We start from the raw sequence: 24,182 nt of genomic DNA, 5'->3' as shown, positions 1-24,182 counted from the left end.
GCATGGGTCTTGTTTAATCTTGATTGTGTTACCTCATCATCTGTTCTTGGACGTAATTTGACCAATTATAGCCTATTGTTAATGCATCACTGGGAAATTACTCATGGGGCGGGCCATCTATAAGTTTTTTTTTTGTGTTTTTATTTTTGGTTAAAGCATATTTTGGTGTGTAATGTGTAGTAGGGGAGGATTGGGAGCTCGTGTGTCCAACTTTCAAATACGTCGTGAGCCTCAGTAGTAGTCTTGAGTTCAATCGGATTGGATGTTCTATAAAACTATGTTGGGGGTATGTCTCACAAAAATTGTGTTGAGCATGTCTCCCCAATACTTAAGGGATTCTGAAGATTCAGAATAGAATATTCAACTATTAGGTATAGGTAGAGGGTCTAAGAGAATGCGAGAGGTTAGATGATGCATCATATAATGATTTATCGAAACAATTAATTAGATCTTTGATTCGTAAGATCGATCGATCGATCGTCCGAATGTTATATTAAAATGATAAATTATTTTGGCCCATAAGTTGAGATGGGGTGGTCAATTGTCAGACCAAATTGCATTTGTTTTTCCAACACCGGTACGTTTATGATTGGGGAACCGGATTAGGTTATCTACCCAGGACCAAGATTTAATCCAAGGAAAAATCATCGCAACACAATCAATCAATCCTAATTAAACCTAACTTCAATCGATTTATACTAAGGTCCACACTTCACCCGATTTCTAATTCCATATAGAAGGATTTGCTCTAGCATTTAGTGGGGTTGTGTGCAGACCAACTACTACCCTCCACTAATCTAGCTTGATTCGGCCAACTCATCTCTAACGCCATACTACCTTCAACTCCAAAAACCTAAAATAAAAAAAATCTTAATTATCTATCTTCTTCACTTTATGTTATATAATCCTTTTAATATTCAAAAATGATATTTTCTAGAAAAGACTCATAAAATCTATAAAAACCTGGTCCAAAATATATTAACACAAGCACCATCTTGTATGGTCCATCATAGATCTAATGCCCATCTACATCGGAGATCATTAATTAAGTTTCGAGCAATGATCATGGATCAAGAATATATTCTATTATTTTTGCTGTCTTCCAATAAAATATACAATGTCAAGTTTTATATGATTCATGTGTATACAAATATAAATATATATTTGGTAAAGGCTTTAAACAGGTCAATATGGCTGGGGCTGATGCAATTAATTCTCGTGGAGTCTGAGAGTACAGCTCGGCCTTCGTAAGATATCTGAGCAGAAACGATTACAGACTAGCAGGATCCGTCAGCGAATGAGAAGATAGGGAGGACCTGAGCGACATCAAACCCAGAAGGCCTCAATAAATTGACGTCGTCTCGCGTTCTGAGATCTCCGCCGCACAAATCCTCGATCCCTCCGCCGTCACTCCTTTCACGGCCTCTTCCTTACACCCATCCATATCAAGAGCCCCTCCGAGCCCTAATCCCCCCCCAACTGATCTGCTATAGGGCTTTTCTTCTCTGCATTTTGCTGCTGCCTACGAGGTGCGTACTTCTGTTACGGTCGCTTTGCTACCTTCTCGGCAAAATTTGTTTCAATAAGAGAACACCGATCCGATCACATGAACCATTGTGGGTTTGATGTGGCCTTTTTTATCCCGCGATCATGTGTGCTTGGTGGTGGTCTAGATGGATTTCGAATTGATGTCTTTTCTCTTCTCTCCGAAAAGGATGACAGAAAGTGTTATTCCCTGTGAAAGGGAATGGGGAGATTTTTGACGGAAAGAACTTCCAGAAGTTCATATATGTTTCTTTCCTGTTTTGATGATTTTAGTTCGTGAATTTATAATGTTTGTATAGGATGTTTCTGTTTATGAATATGTGCCGAATACAATCCTCATAAAAGAGGATGATGATGTTAGCAGTTTAGCGGAGGGATAAACATGATAAAAATTGAGCCATTTTACTTATTATTAATTAGATTTTTTTTAAAAATTTCATGAACGAAAGTTTGTTTCTTTCAAGAATTTACCTAAATGTTTTGATTATTGATGTTATAGATGCTTTTTTTTCTGAAAATAACAAAATGACAGGTTGGGTGGGGCTATTCCCTCTGAAAGATTCTGCACTTTCTGAGAATTGGGTCACACATCATTTGCTTTTCTCCAAGGATGAATCCGTATATTGTTGGCATTTTTGTTCCACTTATAGCTTCACTTATGTTCCGAAAATCGAATAATGGAAAGAAAAGAGGGTTGCCTGTGGATGTTGGTGGAGAGCCTGGATATGCAGTTCGCAACTACCGATTTACTTCTCCAGTGGAGTCTCTTTGGGAAGGGGTTACGACGCTGGCTGAGCTATTTGAGCAATCCTGCAAATGCTTCGCATACAGGCCTTTACTTGGATCTCGAAAGCTTATAACAAAGGCAATTGAAGTAAGCCAAGATGGGAGATCCTTTGAGAAGCTTCATCTGGGAAGCTATGAATGGGTTAGTTATGGGGAGGCTTTTAGAGCTGTCTGCAGTTTTGCATCTGGTCTAGTGCAACTTGGCCACAAAAAAGATGAGCGGATTGCCATTTTTGCTGATACACGAGCCGAATGGTTCATTGCTTTACAGGTGTTTTTCTTATCTGGAAAGAAAATATTTGTTGCATCTGGAACATGTTCATGCTGCACGATGCTCAACCTATGTTGTCCTCCTGTTGATCATAGTGGAAATTTTTATTTGTTGGAGATAAAAATATAGATTAGATAGCTTATTTTGATCATAATTTTGCTTTAAAAATGGGAAATTAATAGGTGAGCTATGAGATTAGCATGTCATCTGTTTAAAAGGATCTATGTGTCTTGAGCTGTTGATGATTATCTTGATATTGGAACTGTAACAGTTGCTTAATAATTAATACTAAATGCTAAAGTCTTACCTATAGCATTTAACTATGGTAAAAGAAGCTGCACACCTTTTTTTGTTTTATATCTTGTCAAAAGATTGTATGTTAGCTCCCTAACACATTTGGTCTATTTTCATAACACAGGGTTGCTTCAGGCAAAATATCACAGTTGTTACGATATATGCTTCATTGGGGGAGGATGCTCTTTGTCACTCACTAAATGAGGTTTGATCTTTCAAGGCTTATTTACATTTAAATCATTGTTTTCCTCTTATTTGATTTTAATAATTCTACAGTTTAGTCTTGTAGAAAATGACTACCAGGCATTTCATCTTTATATAATTCCTTTGGTATGTTTTTCTTGTGATTGCTTAGTGTATTCTTAAAACTGAGTATGCAAGATATAATTTTACTAATATTAAGAAAAGGTCTGAGGATGTAGTTAGCTAGGTGAGCAAGTTCTTACAAGTAAGTTTTAAGTATCTTAGATGTATTTTTAAATAAAATAGAGAAGTTGATTAATATATTCATAGAGTAAAATTTAAGTGGTTAAAGTGGAGAGGGGTGTTGGATTTTTTGTGATTGTTGAGTGTCTTTTAGATTAAAAGATATATTTCATAAAAAGTTGCTAGGCCAACCATGTTTAATTGATTCGTGTGTCAAGGGTCTAAAAATTTGTGAACTTATATTGGTTATAGATGGGAATGTTGAGGTGGAGGTAAAAATTTACTATGTAGGATAAAAAAAAAATTGTGAACAATTAGGTGTGGCTCCAAGCCTCCAAGCATCCAATAGAAGGTAAAGTGAGAGAAAATTCTTCAGATGGTGCAGGCATGTTTAAGTACTGTGGTTTCAAACTTTCAATTAATACTAGTGGCGTGACAAGAGAAGACTTTATTATAAAGTAGAAATGATTAAAATAGATATGAGTACTCCCGATTTAACTTGAGATATTGCTTTTTATAGGGTTCAATGTCAGGAAATGGTTTAAGTTAACAAAGAGACGATATTCTATATATTATTTTGTTCTTAGGTTTTCTATCTGTAGAGAATTAGTTATGATCTATTAGTCAGGAGGCATCTCTGATTTCTTATGCTGCAATAAGCTATTCGTGAGATGGCTTTTGCGATGTTTGGGCTTTGTCTTTTCATTAATGTAGCTATTATTCTATCTTCCGTTTTAGTTCATTTACGATCTAGAACATGCAATCAACTACTTTCAGCATTGAGGTCAAACCACACTAAGATTTTGGATCACACCGTGCAAACATATGGAACAGTAGCTGGTTATTCTTAAGTGATGTTATGATGCATAAAATGTAGATTTATATTGTGTGAAGTGACCCTACTTAAGTTCATTCAGTTCCATCAATCTTTTTCTTCATCCTCACGGGTAACCATGCTGATGATACAAATTGCATTTTCTACATGAATTACTTGTGTAAGATTAGATGGGGGGAGTGATAATCTCCTTTCTTTACATGGCGTTATTTTGATCTGGATGACTTCTGTATCCTTGATGACTAATCTGTAACCACTAAATTTTTTAACTTGAAATACATAGGTCTAGAATGGCTATCTCATTCTGAGTCTCTGACACTAGTGTCTTTGACTGGGGGGAACATTCACAGCTTACAATAAAGTTACCCAGTATTTCTGAGTGGTTCTGCAGCATTTGATGTACATTTGTCTGAAATATGAATGATCAATTCTTTACCTGTGTGAACTGAATGAAAGATCATCATTTTAGCTTCTTGAAATTGCTCAAAAGAAATGCCATTTTTATGAAATTCCAAATCACATCTTCTAATCTCTTCCTTTTCGAAGGATGCTTATGCACCTCAGACTTCTTGGTTAGCTTGGTGGACAAAACCCCTGAGCAAATACAAAATGGTGCAAGAAAATTTAGATTTGATCATCTCATCCTTTTCTTAGTTCTTGGTAGGATCTAGCATTTTTTAAATTATGCTTAGTTCTTTCTTATTATTGATCTTGCAATTTTTTTGATATCTTAATGAGCCAGTTTAGTGAACAATTATACTGCACAATGACCTGAAAATATACTAAACATATTATAATCCTAACAATAAATACAGCATTATTTCGACAATGTGGTTATGTATGAATTTTGTTTCTTAGTATTTCTTGTCAATGGAGATGATCATTTTGTTTCAATCTCTCGCTTATTAATTTGGTTTTCGATTGACCCAGACAGAGGCATCGACTGTAATTTGTGGACATAAGGAACTTAAAAAACTGATTGATATAAGTCAACAATTAGACACTGTAAAACGTGTTATTTATATCGATGAGGATGGGGTTTCAAGTGAGGTTTCACTGGCCAAGAAGAGTACCAGTTGGATGATTGCATCATTTGGTGAAGTAGAGACAATGGGCAGGGAAAAGCCTGTGGATGCAGTTCTGCCTCTTGCAGCTGACATTGCCGTGATAATGTACACAAGCGGTAGCACTGGTCTACCAAAGGTTTGTTGAACTCATATATAAGTATTGTTATTACTATCAATTGCATTGGCCTAAGCTTTGTCTTTTGCAGTTTGCCTGCATGTCCTCAATACACAAGCGGCTTTGTTGTTGTTGTTGTACAATTGTGGCAACTGAGGGGTTTATGCCATAAAATTGATCATACTAAATGGTAGCATTTGTTTTGTTGAGTTCTTTCGATTCAAATGCTATCCGATCCCCCAGTATTGTTCTTTATTCATACCTCCAGGAATGGAGTCTGGAACTAACTCTGATATATGTTAGGATCTGATCTTGACATGCCCATATCAAGTGGCTTATCTTTCTGTGCATTATAGTTATCTACAAGTTCACCTATTATTATTTCATTAGGTGAGTTATTGCCATGTAACAGGGCATATGTCATATACTCTCATGAGCCATACATGAGATATTGTCCACTCTTGACAGGGACAGGTGTGGTATCTGTTAGACTTCTTTTGAATCTTGTTCCATCCTATTATTCAAAGATCCTTTCTGAAAAGTCTTGACTTTAATTCCTTAAAAAATAAATGATATGTAGTCTAATTTTTATCATTAAAATAGTACTTCTCGATGTAATCTATTGAGATAAAATCAACCTTTACAACTTCAAAGCACTAGTTGGCTTCTCCTTGTGTTTGGGATGGACATTCAGGATTGCTGGAGACCACTTAATTTGATATCTTGGTATACAAGTGTATCTGTTGGAGTTTTATTGATCTCCAGTCAATTCATTTCAGTTTTTGAACAAAATTGATCTAATAAGTGGACTAGACCGGTTGATATTTCTGGTTCTCAGTTTTTCAGATCCAAACAATTGGTCCAGTTTGGTTTTTATGACTACGCCAACCATGGTTATTTGAGCGTCGGATAGATGTAGTAAAACTCCATATTGGTTTTGCTAGAATCAGACGAATTGTGCATCATAATAGTTTGCATTGGTTTGGTTGAAATTTCCCTACATTAATATATAGGATAGAATTACAGAAGAACAGAAGCATGAATCCCGACAATGTAATAAATGCAAATTTGGCCATCATAAATAAAATCACAGGTTTTTGAATTAAATGAAAAACCAAAATTTGATATGATAGTTTACTTCAAATATGGTGGTGATAGAAGTAATTTGATTTTATATTGACTTATCTAAACCTGCGGATTTTAGATGATTGATATAAAAGTCACTGACAATGGAAATCCTCGAATTAAAGGATTCAAAACACAAGATGAACAACCTAGGAGGGGAACAAAATGAAAAACTATTGCCACCAGCAGACACACAAAGGCATAAACAAACCAATGAAGACACTTATGAAGCATACTCCCGGCTTTCTACTGATACATCTGCAGTGTATGTTTACATTGCATGTACCTGCATATATATCATTGTACACACTACCTCTGTGCTAATGATTTGTGGTCTCATTATTAAATTTAGAATGTTGTTTGTTGATGTCTCAGAAATTTTGTGTGTTGCTTATCTTATGCCAATTCCCTTTATAATTCCTTCAGTTTTCATGCAGGGAGTAATGATGACACATCGCAATGTTCTAGCTACAGTTTCAGCTGTTATGACTATTGTTCCTTCCATTGGGACTAAAGATATATACATGGCGTACCTGCCACTAGCCCATATTCTTGAGTTGGCTGCAGAGGTGCGGGGCATTAGATATGTTTACCTCTAAATTTAAACAGGATCCACATCATAACTTGCTGACGGTCTAGTTTCATTTATCTGTTCTTGATTCAGTACTAATTTTGTGTATAATTCATATGCAGAATGTAATGGTTGCTGCAGGGATTGCTATAGGATATGGATCACCTTTGACTCTCACTGATACGTCAAACAAGATAAAGAAAGGAACCAAAGGTGATGCTTCAGTTTTGAGACCTACACTGATGACTGCTGTCCCTGCTATCCTTGATCGTGTCCGTGATGGTGTGCGGAAAAAGGTCTTGACTTTTCCTTGCATAGAATATCATAATTTCTTTGACATGGTTTCCATGAGACTAATTATCTTGTATTATGTTCTTAATGCATTTCAGGTTGGTGCTACGGGTGGGTTATCGAAGAAATTATTTGATGTTGCATATGGTCGTAGGTTAGCTGCTATTAATGGAAGTTGGTTTGGAGCATGGGGTTTAGAAAAAGTTTTGTGGGATTTGCTTGTCTTTAGAAAGGTTCGAGCAGTTTTGGGAGGACATGTACGATTTCTACTCTCCGGTGGTGCTCCTTTATCTGGTGATACTCAAAGATTTATCAATATATGTCTCGGGTTAGTATAACCTTTATATCATTTCTTTGCGGTACACACAAGTAAAATAAACCTGAATTTTTAAGTCCTGGATGCATAGATGCAGTTGCAGCTGCTTTGATTCTGTTGTAGGTTTCACAGATGCTGTTATGCTTGTTAAGATATCTGAGTGACAGTTCCTCTGCCACTTCATACATACAAAGTGCTGCACAAACCTTTTTTTCTGAATTCTAAAAATACATTTTGATGATCAAACTTATTAAATCCTTTAATTGATGTACATATGTATTCTGTGAACATCTCTTGGTCACCTAACATTCTACCTCATTCTAGACTGAGAGTGTAGTCAATATCTGTCACCTAATTTGTAGAAGATTTATATTTGTTTACCAGTCAGTTGGATGCTTGAATGTCACTGTACACTATAGTGGAGAAATACATGGGAAATGGCACCATAGTGTAGTTGAGAAGTGTGTTTTAATTTCTCACTTCTGGTTTCTGTATTATGTTAATAGGATAACTCTGGGTTCCATTCTATATATGATGCAACATTCAAATGTTGAACTCATTATTTTGTTTGAGTTGTATTTCTTCATTAGTTTTATTGGCTTCTTAAACTTCTCATTGAAGTTAAAAAAGCTAGTTCAATTGTTTTTCCGACATGTTTTTCTTTAATAACCTTCCACTATTGGTGTCCTTATGTCTCTCATTTGTTCAGAAAGCATTTAACTTGAGTGATGGTAATGCTTGACATTTTAGTGGGACTCCAGTATGAAACTTCAGTTTTAGCTAGATGGACTTGATGCTTTAACTTCACCAGACAAAGCAAAATTGATTTTGAGAGTATTAAATGAGTGTCAACCTGTAAATATATGAAATTGAGTTTGTTTAAATATTTTTTACCGAGGGCAGGCTATTTTGGTTGAGAGTGGACATTTGACAATGATACTTCTGGGAAGTTGTTTACTTTGGAATGTTTGGTTGTTGAAAATTAGCTTGGTGCTTACTTTTGCTTGAAATTTTGAAATTTTGACCACTGTGATTTTTGAAGTGTGATAGGACCAATCATCAAAGGAGTCAGAAGATGGAGGTGGGATAAACTGCAATCCCCTAACTGATATTTGCAAATTTGATGAGGGACAAACTTGCAAATTTGATAGTTTAAGGACTAATACATATTAGTAACGTTTTTACATATTGACTTTCCTGAGAATATAGAAGAAATTGTATAGTGAATGTAAGGTTGTTTTATGGTGATGTACATAGATAACTCCAATATAGTATAACATCCTCACGTATCAGAATTTTAGATAATACTGTGATGTAACATCTAAAAGATATTATATTAGAGTCATTTTATCTTTGCTTGATTTATGATTTATTATTTAACTCAAGATTTCTGCCAACTAAATGGTGGGACCAATGATCATTTTACCATTACTTTGAATTACAGACAATTAAGTACTTGAAACAATAAACTATAAAGCATAAGTTTTCATTCTTGACTTTCTTGACAAACCATACAATAACTTTTGAAAGACAAGTTTTAGAAGGTCAATATTTCCTGTAGTAATAATTTTTTGAGTTTGATGTTGGTCATTTATGAAATCTAAACAGGCTCTAAATTCCATTGGTCGAATTTATCAACCAAATTTTCTTGATAGACCTGCAGGTTTCACTAGTAAAGATAGCAACACAAGTTAAAAGAGTGTCTTAGCAATTTATTCATACCCAAAATATACAAGAAACTAGCTGAAGTTTTTGGTTACATAGGCTACTTTGAAATTATTCATAATTTTTTACTACATGGTGCTGCAAATGTTTTCTGATTCATTCTAGTGTGGCATCTGGATGTTAAAGCATAGAAGTGCATGAGTGGCATCTTGGATTAAAAGTCGATTTTTGAGATTTTTTCTTCAAAATAATTCCTAGACATGCTAGTTTGTGACAAAATATTCTTTTTCCTGTGCCAAAAGCCATGGCTTTTCTTAACCACATATAAGTATGTCTGCTTATCCGATCAAATTTGTGGATTCATATGATAATTTTAGATAGCAAAAGCCATTCTCACATTCAAGTGGATCAAAATACATTATATTATTATAAATGAAAAAAACCAATTGCAATTTTTAGATTTAGTGTTATTGGATTTGAGATTTTGGAGATTTGAAACTTTAATTTAATATCATTGATAGCAACACATTTTTAAAGTATGGTAAAAATCCATTGTTTTTTAGTTCTAGATTTCTTGTACAAGTACCAATGTTTGAGGTTTCAGTCCATTAACCAAAAATAAAAAGTAAATAAATACTGCCCTTTATGATCAAGTATCAGTCTTTGGTCGGATTGTTAAATATGGGCAGGTACATATTGGTTCAAATCAAGGATCGTAATTTCGTATCGTATCGACATTTTGAGCTTTGCTCGGTACGGTACGATATAGGCGTATCGAGCGTTATGCTAGGGTGTACCACTCGGTACACGTGTGTGTGTGTATACATATATACATATATATATATATATACATATATATATATACATATATATATATATTATAATATAATATAAAAAATTTAAAAAGGAGGCATACGTTGCCTTGGCGACGTCGCCTCCTTTTCTTCTCCTTGTCAGGTCAGATGAGGAGAAGAGTGCGATCTTCTCCTCGTCTATGGCGTTCGGCGAAGGTGTCGAAGGTTACAGACGTCTTCGGCCTTCAGCGAAGAACGTGGCAAAGGTCATAGGCGTCTCCAGCCTTCGGCGAAGAAGAAGCCGAGCTGCTGCCTCTCCGTTACCTCCTGGATCAGGATTGTTGAGGGAGGGTGGTGTCGAATCGGAAAGTGTCGAGGTTTCCCCAATTCTCCCTCTTCTTCCTCGACCCTTCTTCTTCCCTCGTCGCAGCTAGGCTGATACCGCTCGATAGCAGGCGGTCTGAGTATTGGTCTACTGGTGGACTGGTACGTACTACCCAGTATGGGCGGTATCATTCGAAATTAAAATCCTTGGTCCAAATAATATCGGATTCCTTGATATTTGATAAGTAAATAAAAAAACGAAAGAGATGTAAAGATACATCAAGAAATATTAACCAAAATAATTTTCCATGGCAAGGAACTATTGAGACTGCAAATGAAGTTGACCCTTGTAAACACACAACATATTTATTCTTTGTTGTAGATCATTTGATTCTTTAGCTATGAATTGTTTCATTTTACAGACATCTATAGATCTGTAGAAGCTTGAATGCCTTAAACCTTGTAATTGACCTTCTCATATATCTGCCAGGGCTCCAATAGGACAAGGATATGGTCTGACTGAAACTTGTGCTGGTGGAACATTTTCCGAATATGATGACACTTCTGTTGGTCGTGTTGGTGCTCCACTTCCATGTTCATATATCAAGGTAATAAAGAGTAAACTAGTCCATTGTTATGAGAAGTGAAGACCTTGAGGACATTGGTTGTTTGACTGGTGTGATATATCACCTCTTTTTTTTTTTGTCTAAAATCAGATGTAATGTTGTTCTTGTTGCTCCTTTTTATCTTTATTTGCAAAATTTTTCAGAGTGCTTGTTTAAGATTATTCTTTTAGTTGCAGTTAATAACAATTTTTCTGTAATTTTATAGATTTGTGGACAATAGCCATCCATGGCATTGATGTTACTACAAAGTTTGATTTACTAACCGCATAAAATTTTGTACACCTATTCATGATATTAACACTTCAGATATGCTACTGTGGCTGCCAATAGAAGTCAATGTTTATGAAGAAAAGTTCTTTCAGAATTCCGTGTAGTTATCTTTAGTCTTTGCTACAATCTTTTTTACCCGAATGCATGATGTAACCTCATTCCTGGTGCTTACTCTTTTAACCTTTGCGTATGAAAACCTTGTCATCACACACTTGCTTTGCTAATGAAATTTGAGGGTTTTCTATCTACAGTTTGTTCCACCTAGGCTCATTTTTTTATGCTGTAAATTATTTTATACCTTCTCAGACAACTTTTTTTTTCTTGTCTATTTAAAGTGATAACTTTGGAGTGAACTCCTATGCTGAACTAATTTAGACTTTTATAATTCTATTAGATCTTGCAACTTTAAGATTATTTCTATTGATATAACATGGCATCAGTTATTATTCTTTAGGTTAGGGCTCTAACATTTCTGTACCGTATAACCATGATTGTTGAAGAATTCATTGTTCTATCAAATGCACATAGGGTTTCTTGTTGGCTTATGCTTTGCTGCTATCTTTAGTGATGGCTTGTACCCTTTACCAATCCCTTTTTCCCACAATGTCCATGTTATTTTGCACTATTTTCTAGTATCAAAGTCAAGTAGAACCTCAATGGTTCAGAAAAGATACTTTCCTGAAATCTTCTTCTGCATTAGATACAAGCAAATTTATATATTAATAATTACTAAAACATTCAACAGTATCCTTATCCTCTTTAGCTACTTTGAAGTTGCTAGCACTGTTGGGTTCTAAAGTTCCTATATATATATATATATATATAGGTATTTTATTCTTTTGCATCACTATTTTAGAAAAAGAAAACATGTGTCCATATATTTACATAGATCTCCATATGAGGTTTTTTATGGATAGTCAATGACTAATTTATATTACCTTAAGTTTAAATGATCTCTTACATATTGTTATTTGTTTTTTTATATCAGTTGATTGATTGGGCAGAAGGTGGATATTTAGTTACAGATTCACCAATGCCTCGTGGGGAGATTGTTATTGGTGGTCCAAATGTTACACTTGGGTACTTCAAGAATGAAGAGAAAACAAAGGAAGTTTACAAGGTTGGCACTTTAAATATTGCTTGTTACCTTAAACATGGTCTGTTTGAGACTAATCAGGTGCCTTGATGTCCAACTGACAAAAGGTTGATGAGAGAGGAATGCGGTGGTTTTACACTGGCGATATTGGAAGATTTTACCCTGACGGTTGCCTAGAGATCATTGATCGCAAAAAGGATATAGTGAAACTTCAGCATGGTGAATATGTCTCTCTTGGAAAGGTAGGACTGTTCATGTCTATTGGTTTAATTTTCAGTTTTAGCAAACTTACCTTCTCTTTCTCAGGTTGAGTCTGCTCTAATCGTGAGCCCCTATGTGGACAACATCATGCTGCACGCTGATCCTTTTCACAATTTCTGTGTGGCACTTGTTGTTGCTGCACCCCATGCCTTAGAAGAATGGGCTTTAAAGCGAGAAATAAGTTACAGTGATTTTTCAGATCTGTGCCAAAAAGAGGAAACAGTGAAAGAAGTGCATGGGTCATTGATTAAGGTTGGTGTCCCTTTTGCCCTTCCATCTATGATACATACGCAAGTTTTGTCTTTTTCTACCTGAGTGATTCATCTACTTCACCTTCTTGGAAGATATTTTCTGATTGGTTGATTCTGTTTACCAAAAGATGTCTTTGTGTTTGGAACGGTAAAATTTTTTGTCGAAATATCTATTCTTATATAGTTTCATGATCTGAAACGATCATAGAATGTTGTTTTCACATGTAGAAATTGTAAGCCCTCTCTCCTTATTCTGGTTGGTTCTTTGCAACCTATGGTCCTTTCAAGTTAATGCATGTGATTTCACATTGGAAGGCTCCATCATATAATATAAGATCAGCTTGTAGCTGATCATCGAGTTCATTGAATCTGTAACTCTCGACTCTGATGCCCATGAGGTCCATCCGGACAACTTGGACAAACAATGTATATACCGGGTGGTATTTGATTCTAATAGCTCAATCAATAGTCTTGATACAAGTAGAAAACAGTGGACTGATTATTAGTTGTGTTATTTTACTTTACAGGCAGCAAAACAAGCAAAATTAGATAAGTTTGAGACTCCAGCCAAGATAAAGTTGCTTCCTGAACCATGGACCCCGGAATCTGGTCTGGTCACTGCTGCACTCAAGCTCAAGAGAGAAGTTATTCGGAAGGCGTTTGCTGATGACCTTGCAAATTTATATGCGTGAATCTGAGTTACTTTAAGAGAGGAGGTGCGTAGAGCTGCACCTATTTACCACGTATTAGAAATTTTATGTATTTACCGTGAATCTGAGCTGCACCTACCACCTATTTACACAGTGACAAAGCTGGGCCATTTCTGTTTTTTTCTTTCTTTTTCTCTGTGAATGATGCTCCAGAAACAATGCTACGAAAGGCCAGCGATGAAAGATCATTACTTCAAAATGACCCCCTTTTTTTTCACTTTTTTTTATTAGTATTTTTTTTCTTTATTCTCGTAAAGCATGCATGCTTTATATCCTAGAAGATAAAATTGCTCTTGGCCTTAAGCCTTCTCGGTCGTCTATCTACGTCCCATCTTGGTCTGTATGCTTCCGTTATTGTTTTTTCTTGTTTGTCCTCAGCATGATTTTTAATTTTGCACCCTAGTTTTCATTATCGTCCCTCGCTTGTCATCATCCTCACTTAGACACTCTACTCTTAACTCTGTACCCATCGAGAGCTAGAATGCATATGCGAGAATGATTCTGCAGGACAAAGGTGTGCAAGCGAGATCAATAACAAGGGATGACAAGAAAGAGGTGGGGCGGAGACCAAGGCCAATTTCACCTTGTAGAGTCAATGGATGTTCTCTGGGAATAAATAGAAAAGAGAATGCTGATTAAAAAAAAAAAAGAATGAATAGAAAAAGGATGCTAATAAAAAAAAGAATAAATAGAAAAGAGGTTGCTAATAAAAAAAAGGATTTTGGCAGCATGTTGCCACCTTCGTAGAGCAGAGCTAGCTAGTCTTGCAACAATGGATGACATGGCACAGGTTATACTTTCTAATAATATGTGCCCTCTTCCCCACAGACTCGACATAGGTGGCTGACAGGCGAGGTCGCCACCCACGTGCCAGGTCTGTGGGAGGAGGCTAACATCCTCTTACAATGTGTTCTTGATGGAATCTTAGAAACTGTAGCTTAAATCTCTGTGACTATTATTACAGATGGAAGATTAACTTCAACTTTATGACAGGTTAGCTTAAGAGTTAAGATAGGGGTGCTAATTATTTGTCAGACGTAATCGTCAAGAGTTCGATACATTTTGGATACCATAACACGGAAAGAATCTTTAGTGACAAGTACAGCGGAAACATAGAATTGATGTTTGATATAAATAGAAAATGAGCATGTAACACATACAACTTTTGTTTCTCACTCGGCTCGAGATTGGCCAGCACGAGAGGAGAGGATGATGCCGACGATAAGGCCATATAGCGCAAGGGCTTCGGCAAAAATGAGGATGAGAATCATGCCTACAAATAGCTTTGGCTGCTGAGCGTTGGCCCTGAAACAAAGAAAACGCCACTTATGATCAAACAATGAAGTTCAAAATTAATCGACTGCATAGATTATTAAATATACAGCACGCTAGAAACTGATTTAGATTGCATCAACAGAATTTTGAACATGCTTCAGGAAAAACACAATTAAAGTAACCAATTAAATGAAATAAAAAAGGGAAAAGAACAAAGAAATGGTTGTAAGATTGCAATAGGAGATTACTATTTGCACATCTTTTTTTTTTTGTTATTTACAACCCCATGTTAAGAATTTTGAATATTCCTAAGTTATTCCTTTGTCAAATAGACATATATACCCTCAATTTATAATTTAATTCTAATAAAATCTGTTTACTTCTTACTCACAATCTCTTTTTCTCCCTTTTTTTTTTTTCCCTTTCTCTTAATCGTTGGAAATGACATAAGATGATGAAAAAAAAGACAAATGATGAAATGCATAAACTGAAGATCAAAGAGGAGGAGGTGAGAAATAGTTTTTGACGTTTATTATACTAATTTAATGTTATGTACATTCTATAATAGCTCAAAAGATAGAATCTTCTAGGTTAGTTACATTAACTCGGAAGATTTCATGTTCCGAGCCTTTGGAAATTGTCCAATAGGGTGCACGGGAGATGGGGAGAGCTAGCGACAGTAGAGGGCACAACAAATGAGGGCCGTGGGGAAGGAAGAAAAGAAAAAAAAAATGGTAAAAGCAAAATTATAGGGGTTATGAATAGTAAATTATTATTTTAATAATTTCTTAAAAGATTGAAAATCATAAGAAGGAGACTATAAATAGTAAGGTCCTTAAAATATCATGTAGAATACAATTAAGCAACGAATGAAATCTAAATTATCATAGATCGAGAATATGATGTGTAACTTTCTGAAATATGATATTTTGATCGTCATGATGTTCCACACGTAGATCTACATAGGAAGAAGTTGGGTTCTTCTTTTCTCTTGCTACTTTTCTCAGGACATTGATGTAGTAGGGATCCATCAGGGAGGTGAGACAAAAGATCTCAAATGATATTATGGGATTCCTAGGGTCCTATCATTATATAAGCGAGAGTACAAGGCCTAGGAAATGATAATTAAGAGAGTCTCTCCCATCAAGATTATCTTCTAAGATTTCTTAAGATATAAGCTTCTTTTCCATTAGTCAATAACTTTAATCAAAATCCAGTTAGATCTATAAAATCTAATAATAGTCTCTCGAGCAAAATCACAACCATATGTTGGAGCATAGGTCAACTCTAAAGAAGATACTGATAGTAAATTACCACCCACTTCATCCACAATATCAGATATCTAAGTCATAACCACTTGTCTGAGATACCTGAAGAGCATATTGAGAGGAGAATACATTTCCTACTGTCATCGTACCGAGGAAAGTTGTCTTCGACACTTCAGTTAAGGTTAACTCAGAGTACAATCTGTTTCAAGTACCTGTTCAGACGCAGTAGTGACATAACAGCAAATCACATTGGCAAGGGAATGAGCCACTGGTTTCTGATGAGGTGAGTCTGACAAAGATGAACCATCTTCTCCTTATTGGATTGCAAAGGAGAAAAAGAAAAAAGCTTATGAGTCAACAAAATCAATCAAGTTGTGCCAATCCATCCAATTTTCGACCAATTCTGGTTGAGTCAAATTGATTTTGGATGGTTTCTCACAATAAGACAAGAAATCAGTTAAAATCAATTGGACCCCAGCCAATCCTAACGAACGGTATCCTTATCATAATCAGCTCCTCAATTTTTGTTTCACTACCCTCCTAGCCCCTACTTACCTATTATATGATAGTTCTCTGCTAACATCACTTTGTGTACCTCACTCATTTCCACCTTTACGATAACATCATTTCGATGAAATTTAGTGCTCGAGTAGTGCTCAATGTGGTGCAGTTCTGGAGAAAAATAATGAAAGTGATACATCTCATGAGGATCAAATGCATTGGCCAAGGATCATATGAACCAATCAGACACTTAATCTAAAGCCAGGAAATGATAGCGAGCTGCTCGCACAAAGAGAATCAATCTTCCAATAGAATCATGGCTTGAAAACTAAAGCTCATGGACATATTCAATTGACCAGCAGAAACCTAAAGGAGCTTATGGAACGCAAGACAAAAGATCACTCATTTACCTACATTGACACATACACTTACACACGAGGGTAGATAAATGACTATATAAAGCTCAAGGACCTATCTAATTCAACAGAAGAAATCAGCAAAATAGCAAATGACCGTACGTTCGAAACAGAAACTATAGCATTGTAAAGGTTATGTCTATGCAAAAATGAAAGTGATGACAACAATATGAGTGCATCTTGCATAGAAAATGCCATTTAGGAATCAAAATTAGCAAATGACCATAGTGGCCATAGAACAGATGAAACAGCCTGCTAACTTTAGAACAATTTAGAATACTCATGCTCCTAATTATGGCCTTCCCTGATTTCAGTGGGCACTACGTATCATGAAATAATTATATAGGCCAGCTAATATGTCTAAAGCGTAGATCAAATAAGATCAGATTTGTAGACTACTACGATCCACCTAAAACCAAAAGAAGCAAATCATATTTGTAGACTACTACAATCCAAAAGATCAGATTTTTAGACTCCTACAATCCACCTAAATCAGACGAAGCTATTCACCAAATGTACGGTATTTGTTCTCGTATGCCTCCATATATCAACGCATTGCACAAGCACCCTTGAAGACAAATTACCAACAAGTGCTATGATCCAAAGAATCCACGAAAACGACAAAAAAATTAAAATGTAGGAATTCCGAGAAGCAGCAGAAGAAGATCTATACCGGACTCCGGCATCACCGACGATCCCGATAGCCATGCCGGCGGACAAGCCCGCGAGGCCACAAGCCAGGCCGGACGATAGATGCGCATACCCATCGAAGAGGTAATACGACTTGGCCTTGGGGTTGATCCCGGTGCTTATGATCACAGCAATGATCAATCCGTAGATCCCGAGCACTCCAGCCATCACCACGGGCACGATCGACTTCATCACGAGCTCCGGCCGCATAACCCCCATCGACGCCACACCGACCCCGCTCTTGGCCGTCCCGTACGCAGCTCCCATGCCTAAAAAGACCGAAGGACTTCGTCAAAACCACAAACTCCATACCTAGATCGACGAAAAGATGAACGGGGAGAGGGATTACAGGAGAAGACGAGCGCGGCCGCGGCGCCGAGGAAGCCGAAGAAGGGGGCGGTCTCGTCTCCGCTGAAGGTAGACATCTCGCCGTCGACGAGATCGATCGATGCGATGCTACCGGTCCGTACACAAACCGTAGCTTTTTGATCTCGATGGCTTCCTATTTCGCCTTTTATTTTAGTCCGCCACAAGAAAAAGATGAATCGGATGGCTTGCGGACACTGGTGCAATATTACTGCAAAGCCCTTAAACTTTGTCGTAATTACGAGTATAGACTCGACAACTGCCGAAAGAGGGATGAGATGGCGAGGGCGTTTCCGTCTTTTGAGTGCTTTGTGTCGAATGGGATCAATGAAATGACCAAATTGCTTTGACTTAATTTTTTTCGTTTATATATTACAAAAAACGAATGGAAATATGATTAAATCCTTTGATGAAGGAATGAATCTAAAACGCCTTGCCACAAATAGTATGAAATTGATCTTTTATATCACTGTTAGTGAATAAAAGTATGGATGAGTCACCATGATTAGGTCCGCGGGTTGACGTCGGGAGCTTCTTACGGAGTGAGTAGGATGATGATGTGGTTGCACCCTCGGGAAGGAATGTTGGTCGGCGTTGATCGAGATCCGGGCGTCTCTTTGCTCTCCCTTGTGTGATGGAAGGTATCTCTTGGGTCGAGATGCACGTCACTCGGGGGTGTTTGCCTTCCTGCAAAATGATCTTCGTCGGGTGTTTCCCGACTTTGGCTCCTCCGACGAGCAAGTCAGTAGAGTATTTTTATATCGAGTTCTTTTCTTCCCCCTGACCGGGCATCGGTCAGGGGTTTATATACTATTGTGCGAGGATTGGTTGTGCCTAAGTTTGGTGACTGTTGATCTTTATGGGATGGGATGACTTTTTTGACGAGCTGGCGTCTTGGGGGATGCTTGAGCGGTGTTAGACGGTACCACCCTGAGCCCTTAGGATAGTCATATCGCATAGTGTCTCGGTACGGAACCTGGCTTGACATGTGTCACGGGTGACGTGCGACGTCGGATTCTGACACTGGTTGAGACGTGGCGTGTGACATCAGTGGTGACTCATCTGAGGACCAAAATATATGTCTTATCGGTCACATAATAATGTGGTTTCTATACTTATTTTTGTATTTACTTTTATGTATATGTATTATGCTCTTTTTCATTCATTATTTATTTAATTTGTATGTTGCCTTTTATATTATTTGGGTACGTGTGTAGGTTTTTTTTTTCTATTTTTTTATAATTAAAGTCGTTTTATGTATTATGTTGTTTACTACCTACATTATCTTATTCTTTGCTATTATTTTTGTGTTAGAAGATAAAAAAAAGAAAGAAGAAAAAATATACCCTATTGATAGGATGAAAAAGAATCTAATGAATCTCATAAATTGAGAAAAGAGGGGATATGAGATCCCTTTTATTATATTATAACTTTAAATTTAAGATAATTTAATAAAAATCATTAGAAACTAAGAAATCAAATTTGTTATAAATCGATGCCAACTATGCTCAGTGACAAAAATGAAAGACTGTGCTTCTGCTTCTTGGATCGAGAAGCCATGGTCTGAGGGGAAAGGAAGAAAAAAAATATGATTTATAATAAAGAAGGTCTGTGTCAAAGTAAGAAAGACTAACAATAGGGGAAGATCGTCGATGCATAAAGAAGGTCACATTAGGAAGATCGATCTGAGTCACAGTAGAAAGCTTTAAACATGATGGAAGATAGATCTAATTTACAACAATAATGTATAAATTATATATTCAGTTGGGAACTTATAAAGATAGAAGATTCGATTATAGTACCAAAGAAAGAAAGTTATATATATATATATATATATATATATATATATATATATATATATATATATATATAATACGAAAAAAAATTTATGTCATGATTAAATTCAAATAACGTTAGATCGGATTCTATGTGATCTACAAATACATTATCCCTAGATTCAAAAACCATTGTCAAGGAGGACTAAACACATCTTCTCATATTAGAGAGAGCGTAGGTTGAGAGGGAAATTATAATCTTATTTATAGACAACAGAGAATCTATGATAAATCATTATGAGAGTTATTAGTAGAGGGTCAATATATGTCATCAGAATCTAATTAATTCTGTTATATATCTTATTCGATTATAGTATAAAAGAAAGAAAGTTATATGAGGAAGATCAATCTTTGGTCAAAGTGAGAAAGACCAAAGATTAAATTATATATAATTATATATATTTATTATATATATTGTAATCAAATCAAATATTTAAGTTAGGAATTGATTTTCTTTCCTTACTTGTTATTATAATTTAAGGAAATCCTAATCTACTTCCTTGTTTGTTGATATGAATTAAGGAAATAACTAGTAAGTATTCCAAATATGATGATATCATATTTGGTAGTATATTAAATAGAAATAATCTATATTAAATAAATACGAAAATTAAAATTTATTTCCCTTAATAGAGGCTCACCTCCTCCTATTTAAAGGGGAGGGATCTCTCTCCTTCGTTCCTCACCTAGTCGAGCCTAGCAGCGGGAGGAACGAGGAGTTACACCATGTTGACAAGAGAACGAGGAGTTACACCCTGTTGACAAGAGGTAGGTTTCCCTACCTTTCTTAAAAGTTTTAGCTTTTATTTTGATTCTTTAAATGTTGAAAGTTTTATAGTTTGAAAAATGTGTATCAATTCTTTAAATGTCAAATTTTTATATATTAAAGTAATCAGTTAAAGTTTTCAAAATATTCTTTGACCCATGATTAAGGTTTTTATTGTAGAATTAAATATGTTAAAAAGGTATATGTTTTATATGATATATTTTCTGTATTACAGTTTATCTTTAATCTTATCTGGATTAAAATCTTGTTAGACTAGAATATGTTATCTAAAATCCCTTTTTGATATTCTTTTATCTGAAATTTAAAATATATTATTCTGAATGATTTAAAATATGACTAGAATATGTTGAAATTTTATGTGTTGAAAACATGATTTTTATTTGAATTTAGAAAGCTATTTCCTTGTGTTAAAACTTATCTCCTAGTCCCTCTTTTAATGTCTTATGATTTCTAGTCAAATTGAGAATGTTATTTCTTTGTATTAAAACTTTTCTCCTCATCTATCTTTTAATGTATTATTATATTTTTATATATGTTGTTAATGGGTATATGCTATGACTAGTCCATGGGCTAAGGCTGGGCCAGTTTTATGTAATGCATGCTCAATCATGTATAATGCATATGACCAATAGATGGACTGGCTCAATCTAGCCCAATATTATTGTTGAACTTGAGCCCAAATATTGATTGAATTAAACTATACTTGATTAGTCTAGATGGTGATTCCGAATTGATTGACTTATTCAAGTTAGTTTAACCTAAATTGAACTTAATCTAGTCTAAATTATACTAGTCTAGGGTGGTTCCAGACCAGTTAAATAAGGATTAGAGGTCAGTTCAGTTAGGCTCTAGTAAATCGAGTTCAATTGAATCGATTAAACTAGAGTTCAAGTCAATTGAGGGTTAATTTATATTATTTGATATTGATGATTTTTTTGAAAGAGATGTTTTAAATATGTTATTTCATCCCGAAATGGATATGACCAGTGTGAGATTATATTCCTGCTAAGAGCAGGTAGGGCGATTCCCTTCGGGGATTAGCGGGCCGTCAGACGTGGCGGCTGGACGGTTCCTCCATCCGCTGTTGGGAGGAACGTGTCCCCACTTTGGCGGGTGTGGGACACCACTCCATCCGCTGTTGGGAGTGTGATATGAGTTTGCCTCCATCCGCTGTTGGGAGAACACAAACTCATCCCGTAGGATAAAGCCTCTTCATTCGGGTACTTAGTATACGCCAATGGGATGATTGATTAAATTTTGGTCATGTATTTATCTTGATTTGACTTTTGGGGTTCCTACTCAGCGTTGCTGAATTTTCTTTGTTTTTGATTTTCAGAGCAGCCTCCCTCTAGTACTAAATCGGATTCCAATGGAGAGCGAACCTTCCTCTACCGCTAGGTAGAGTCACTTGGATGACTCTTGAAGTTAACTTTTCTATTTGTAATTTGATGAATAAATGAATTGTAGTAAATGGTTATAGATGATGAATAAAGTGATGTTTATTTATTTGACCTGTGTGAAAATATATGAAAAAAAATATTCAGGATGTGACATATATTATGTTATATATAATAAAAAAAATTATGTCAAGATTAAATTCAAATAACGTTAGATAAAAAAATCTCTATGTTAAAAAAATTTAATAAGATGCATCGTTTAACCCCTTGTTTATTTATAGACAAAAACAAAAAAAATCTCAGAATGAGAGTCTTTGACAAAATACAACGTTTTTTTCTTTTTTCGCTGCTGAAGTGCTGATGATTCCTTGCAATCTTTTCGAGTAAATGGTGACTGGTAATTTAGATGCTAAAGACGAATTCTTAAGCTTGACCATCAATTGAGAAACTTGTGAATCATGAATAATTCCTCATCAGTGTTATTTCTTTCAGAATCACGAAGATATAAAAGTTGCAGATCAGATTCCAACAATGTGATGCCGATAGAAAACAGCCATGGCTGCAGGCAGTGTTGACTTGGGGCAACGATGAAGACAATGGCAAAGGGAATCCAACCCCACCACCTTTCTCATTTTCTTCACAAGTTGAGGAGGGAGGGAGGGAGGGAGAGTGACGCAGTGAGAATGAGCTCTAACAGGTAGTCTTGTCGCCTGCAACAACTCACACAAGCTGTTGCCATGGCTAAGAGTTTGCGTCGGCAGCCTCACCAGGCATGTGCATGTGCATGTACATGTGCGGTCCCCATGGACGACCTCATGCTCTGCGCAATTATCCTGTCGAATTGGGTCATGCTTATCTCGTGGGATGTTCACCAGCGGAAAGCATCCGAACACTATGCATCTGTATCTATCTACAAGTTGTTAGAAGTGAAATTATCATTCCATACCACGGTAAGAACATAGAAAAAATATCGTCAGGAAATTATCATTCGATTCGATGTATAGTATTCATGTGATGATGTTCGAGTTGAAAAAGATAAAAGATATAATTTACTTATCTATCCATGTGGCAAGGGCAGATGATTATTTTACCTTTATTTTTTATCTCCTGTACTGTACGAATAAAAGATACAGATAAGATCGTTAGAAGCAGTTAGATATTATCATAAGTAGAATATTTATGAAATATTTTACCTCTTTACGATCAGATATAAAAAGCTCATATTCAACACAATAAAAAAAATTCATCTTTTAAACACTCATGTATACACTCACTTATCTCATGATACTAAGATTAAATCAAAAGATCTTTTCTAACCTTGATCTTGGTAATGTACCTTGAACAATCCTTCGCACCTTATTGGATTGATCACGACATCGATGATATTTTTTTTTTAACATGAAAACATTTAAGATCTCGAATAAAGTGGAGACACCTTAGAAAAAGACTCTAATAATTGAACAATCCTTATTGGACACAATGTACCTTGAACAATCTTACACACGGGTTCGCACCTTTTGGGATTGATCACGACATCGATGATATTTTTTTTATAATATGAAAAAAACATGAGATCTCGAATAAAGTGGAGACACCTTAGAAAAAGATCCTAATATGATATATTATTAATTTGGATCATAACCAAATAATTGAACAATCCTTATTGGACACAATGTACCTTGAACAATCCTACACACACGAGTTTGCACCGTATTGGATTGATCACGACATCGATGAAATTTTTTTTGTAACATGAAAAAAACATGAGATCTCGAATAAAGTGGACACACTTTAGAAAAAGACCCTAATATGACATATTATTAATCTGGATCATAACCTGATAATTGAATAAACCTTATTGGACACAATCTACCTCGAACAAGCCTACACACACGAGTTCGCACCTTATTGGATTGATCACGACATCGATGATATTTTTTTGTAACAAGAAAAAAATATGAGATCTCGAATAAAGTGGAGACACCTTAGAAAAAGACCCTAATATGAC

At 35.8% G+C, this 24,182-nt stretch overlaps 2 protein-coding genes across 2 annotated transcripts; one reads left to right on the top strand and one right to left on the bottom strand.

Moving 5' to 3' along the window:
- The first annotated feature begins 1,198 nt into the window (after positions 1–1,198).
- Positions 1,199–13,856, top strand: LOC135620143 (long chain acyl-CoA synthetase 9, chloroplastic-like). Its single transcript, XM_065122842.1, has 12 exons — positions 1,199–1,529; positions 2,078–2,602; positions 3,021–3,101; positions 5,088–5,360; positions 6,902–7,033; positions 7,158–7,331; positions 7,425–7,654; positions 10,916–11,033; positions 12,310–12,441; positions 12,525–12,659; positions 12,724–12,930; positions 13,457–13,856. The coding sequence occupies exons 2-12, from the start codon at positions 2,156–2,158 to the stop codon at positions 13,619–13,621; spliced, it is 2,094 nt and encodes a 697-aa protein (XP_064978914.1). The 5' UTR covers positions 1,199–1,529; positions 2,078–2,155; the 3' UTR covers positions 13,622–13,856.
- A 782-nt stretch (positions 13,857–14,638) lies between these two features.
- Positions 14,639–18,297, bottom strand: LOC135620144 (V-type proton ATPase subunit c1). Its single transcript, XM_065122843.1, has 3 exons — positions 18,139–18,297; positions 17,773–18,058; positions 14,639–14,944 (listed from the first exon to the last, which is right to left on the bottom strand). The coding sequence occupies exons 1-3, from the start codon at positions 18,212–18,214 to the stop codon at positions 14,812–14,814; spliced, it is 495 nt and encodes a 164-aa protein (XP_064978915.1). The 5' UTR covers positions 18,215–18,297; the 3' UTR covers positions 14,639–14,811.
- Between the last annotated feature and the right edge of the window lie 5,885 nt (positions 18,298–24,182).

This window comes from Musa acuminata, chromosome BXJ2-8 (genome assembly GCF_036884655.1).
Source record: "Musa acuminata AAA Group cultivar baxijiao chromosome BXJ2-8, Cavendish_Baxijiao_AAA, whole genome shotgun sequence".
Lineage (NCBI taxonomy): Eukaryota > Viridiplantae > Streptophyta > Magnoliopsida > Zingiberales > Musaceae > Musa > Musa acuminata.
This window is presented reverse-complemented; position numbering and strand designations above follow the sequence as displayed.

What these genes read in the sequence shown, in the direction of transcription:
- LOC135620143 (XM_065122842.1), top strand. Translation starts at nt 2,156, where the DNA reads ATGAATCCGTATATTGTTGGCATTTTTGTTCCACTTATAGCTTCACTT. An exon ending in TTTGTCACTCACTAAATGAG is followed by an intron (nt 3,102 to 5,087) that starts GTTTGATCTTTC and finishes CGATTGACCCAG; the next exon opens with ACAGAGGCATCGACTGTAAT. An exon ending in GTGATGGTGTGCGGAAAAAG is followed by an intron (nt 7,332 to 7,424) that starts GTCTTGACTTTT and finishes AATGCATTTCAG; the next exon opens with GTTGGTGCTACGGGTGGGTT.
- LOC135620144 (XM_065122843.1), bottom strand. Translation starts at nt 18,214, where the DNA reads ATGTCTACCTTCAGCGGAGACGAGACCGCCCCCTTCTTCGGCTTCCTC. An exon ending in GGCCGCGCTCGTCTTCTCCT is followed by an intron (nt 18,059 to 18,138) that starts GTAATCCCTCTC and finishes CGGTCTTTTTAG; the next exon opens with GCATGGGAGCTGCGTACGGG. An exon ending in GTCGGTGATGCCGGAGTCCG is followed by an intron (nt 14,945 to 17,772) that starts GTATAGATCTTC and finishes TCTTTGTTTCAG; the next exon opens with GGCCAACGCTCAGCAGCCAA.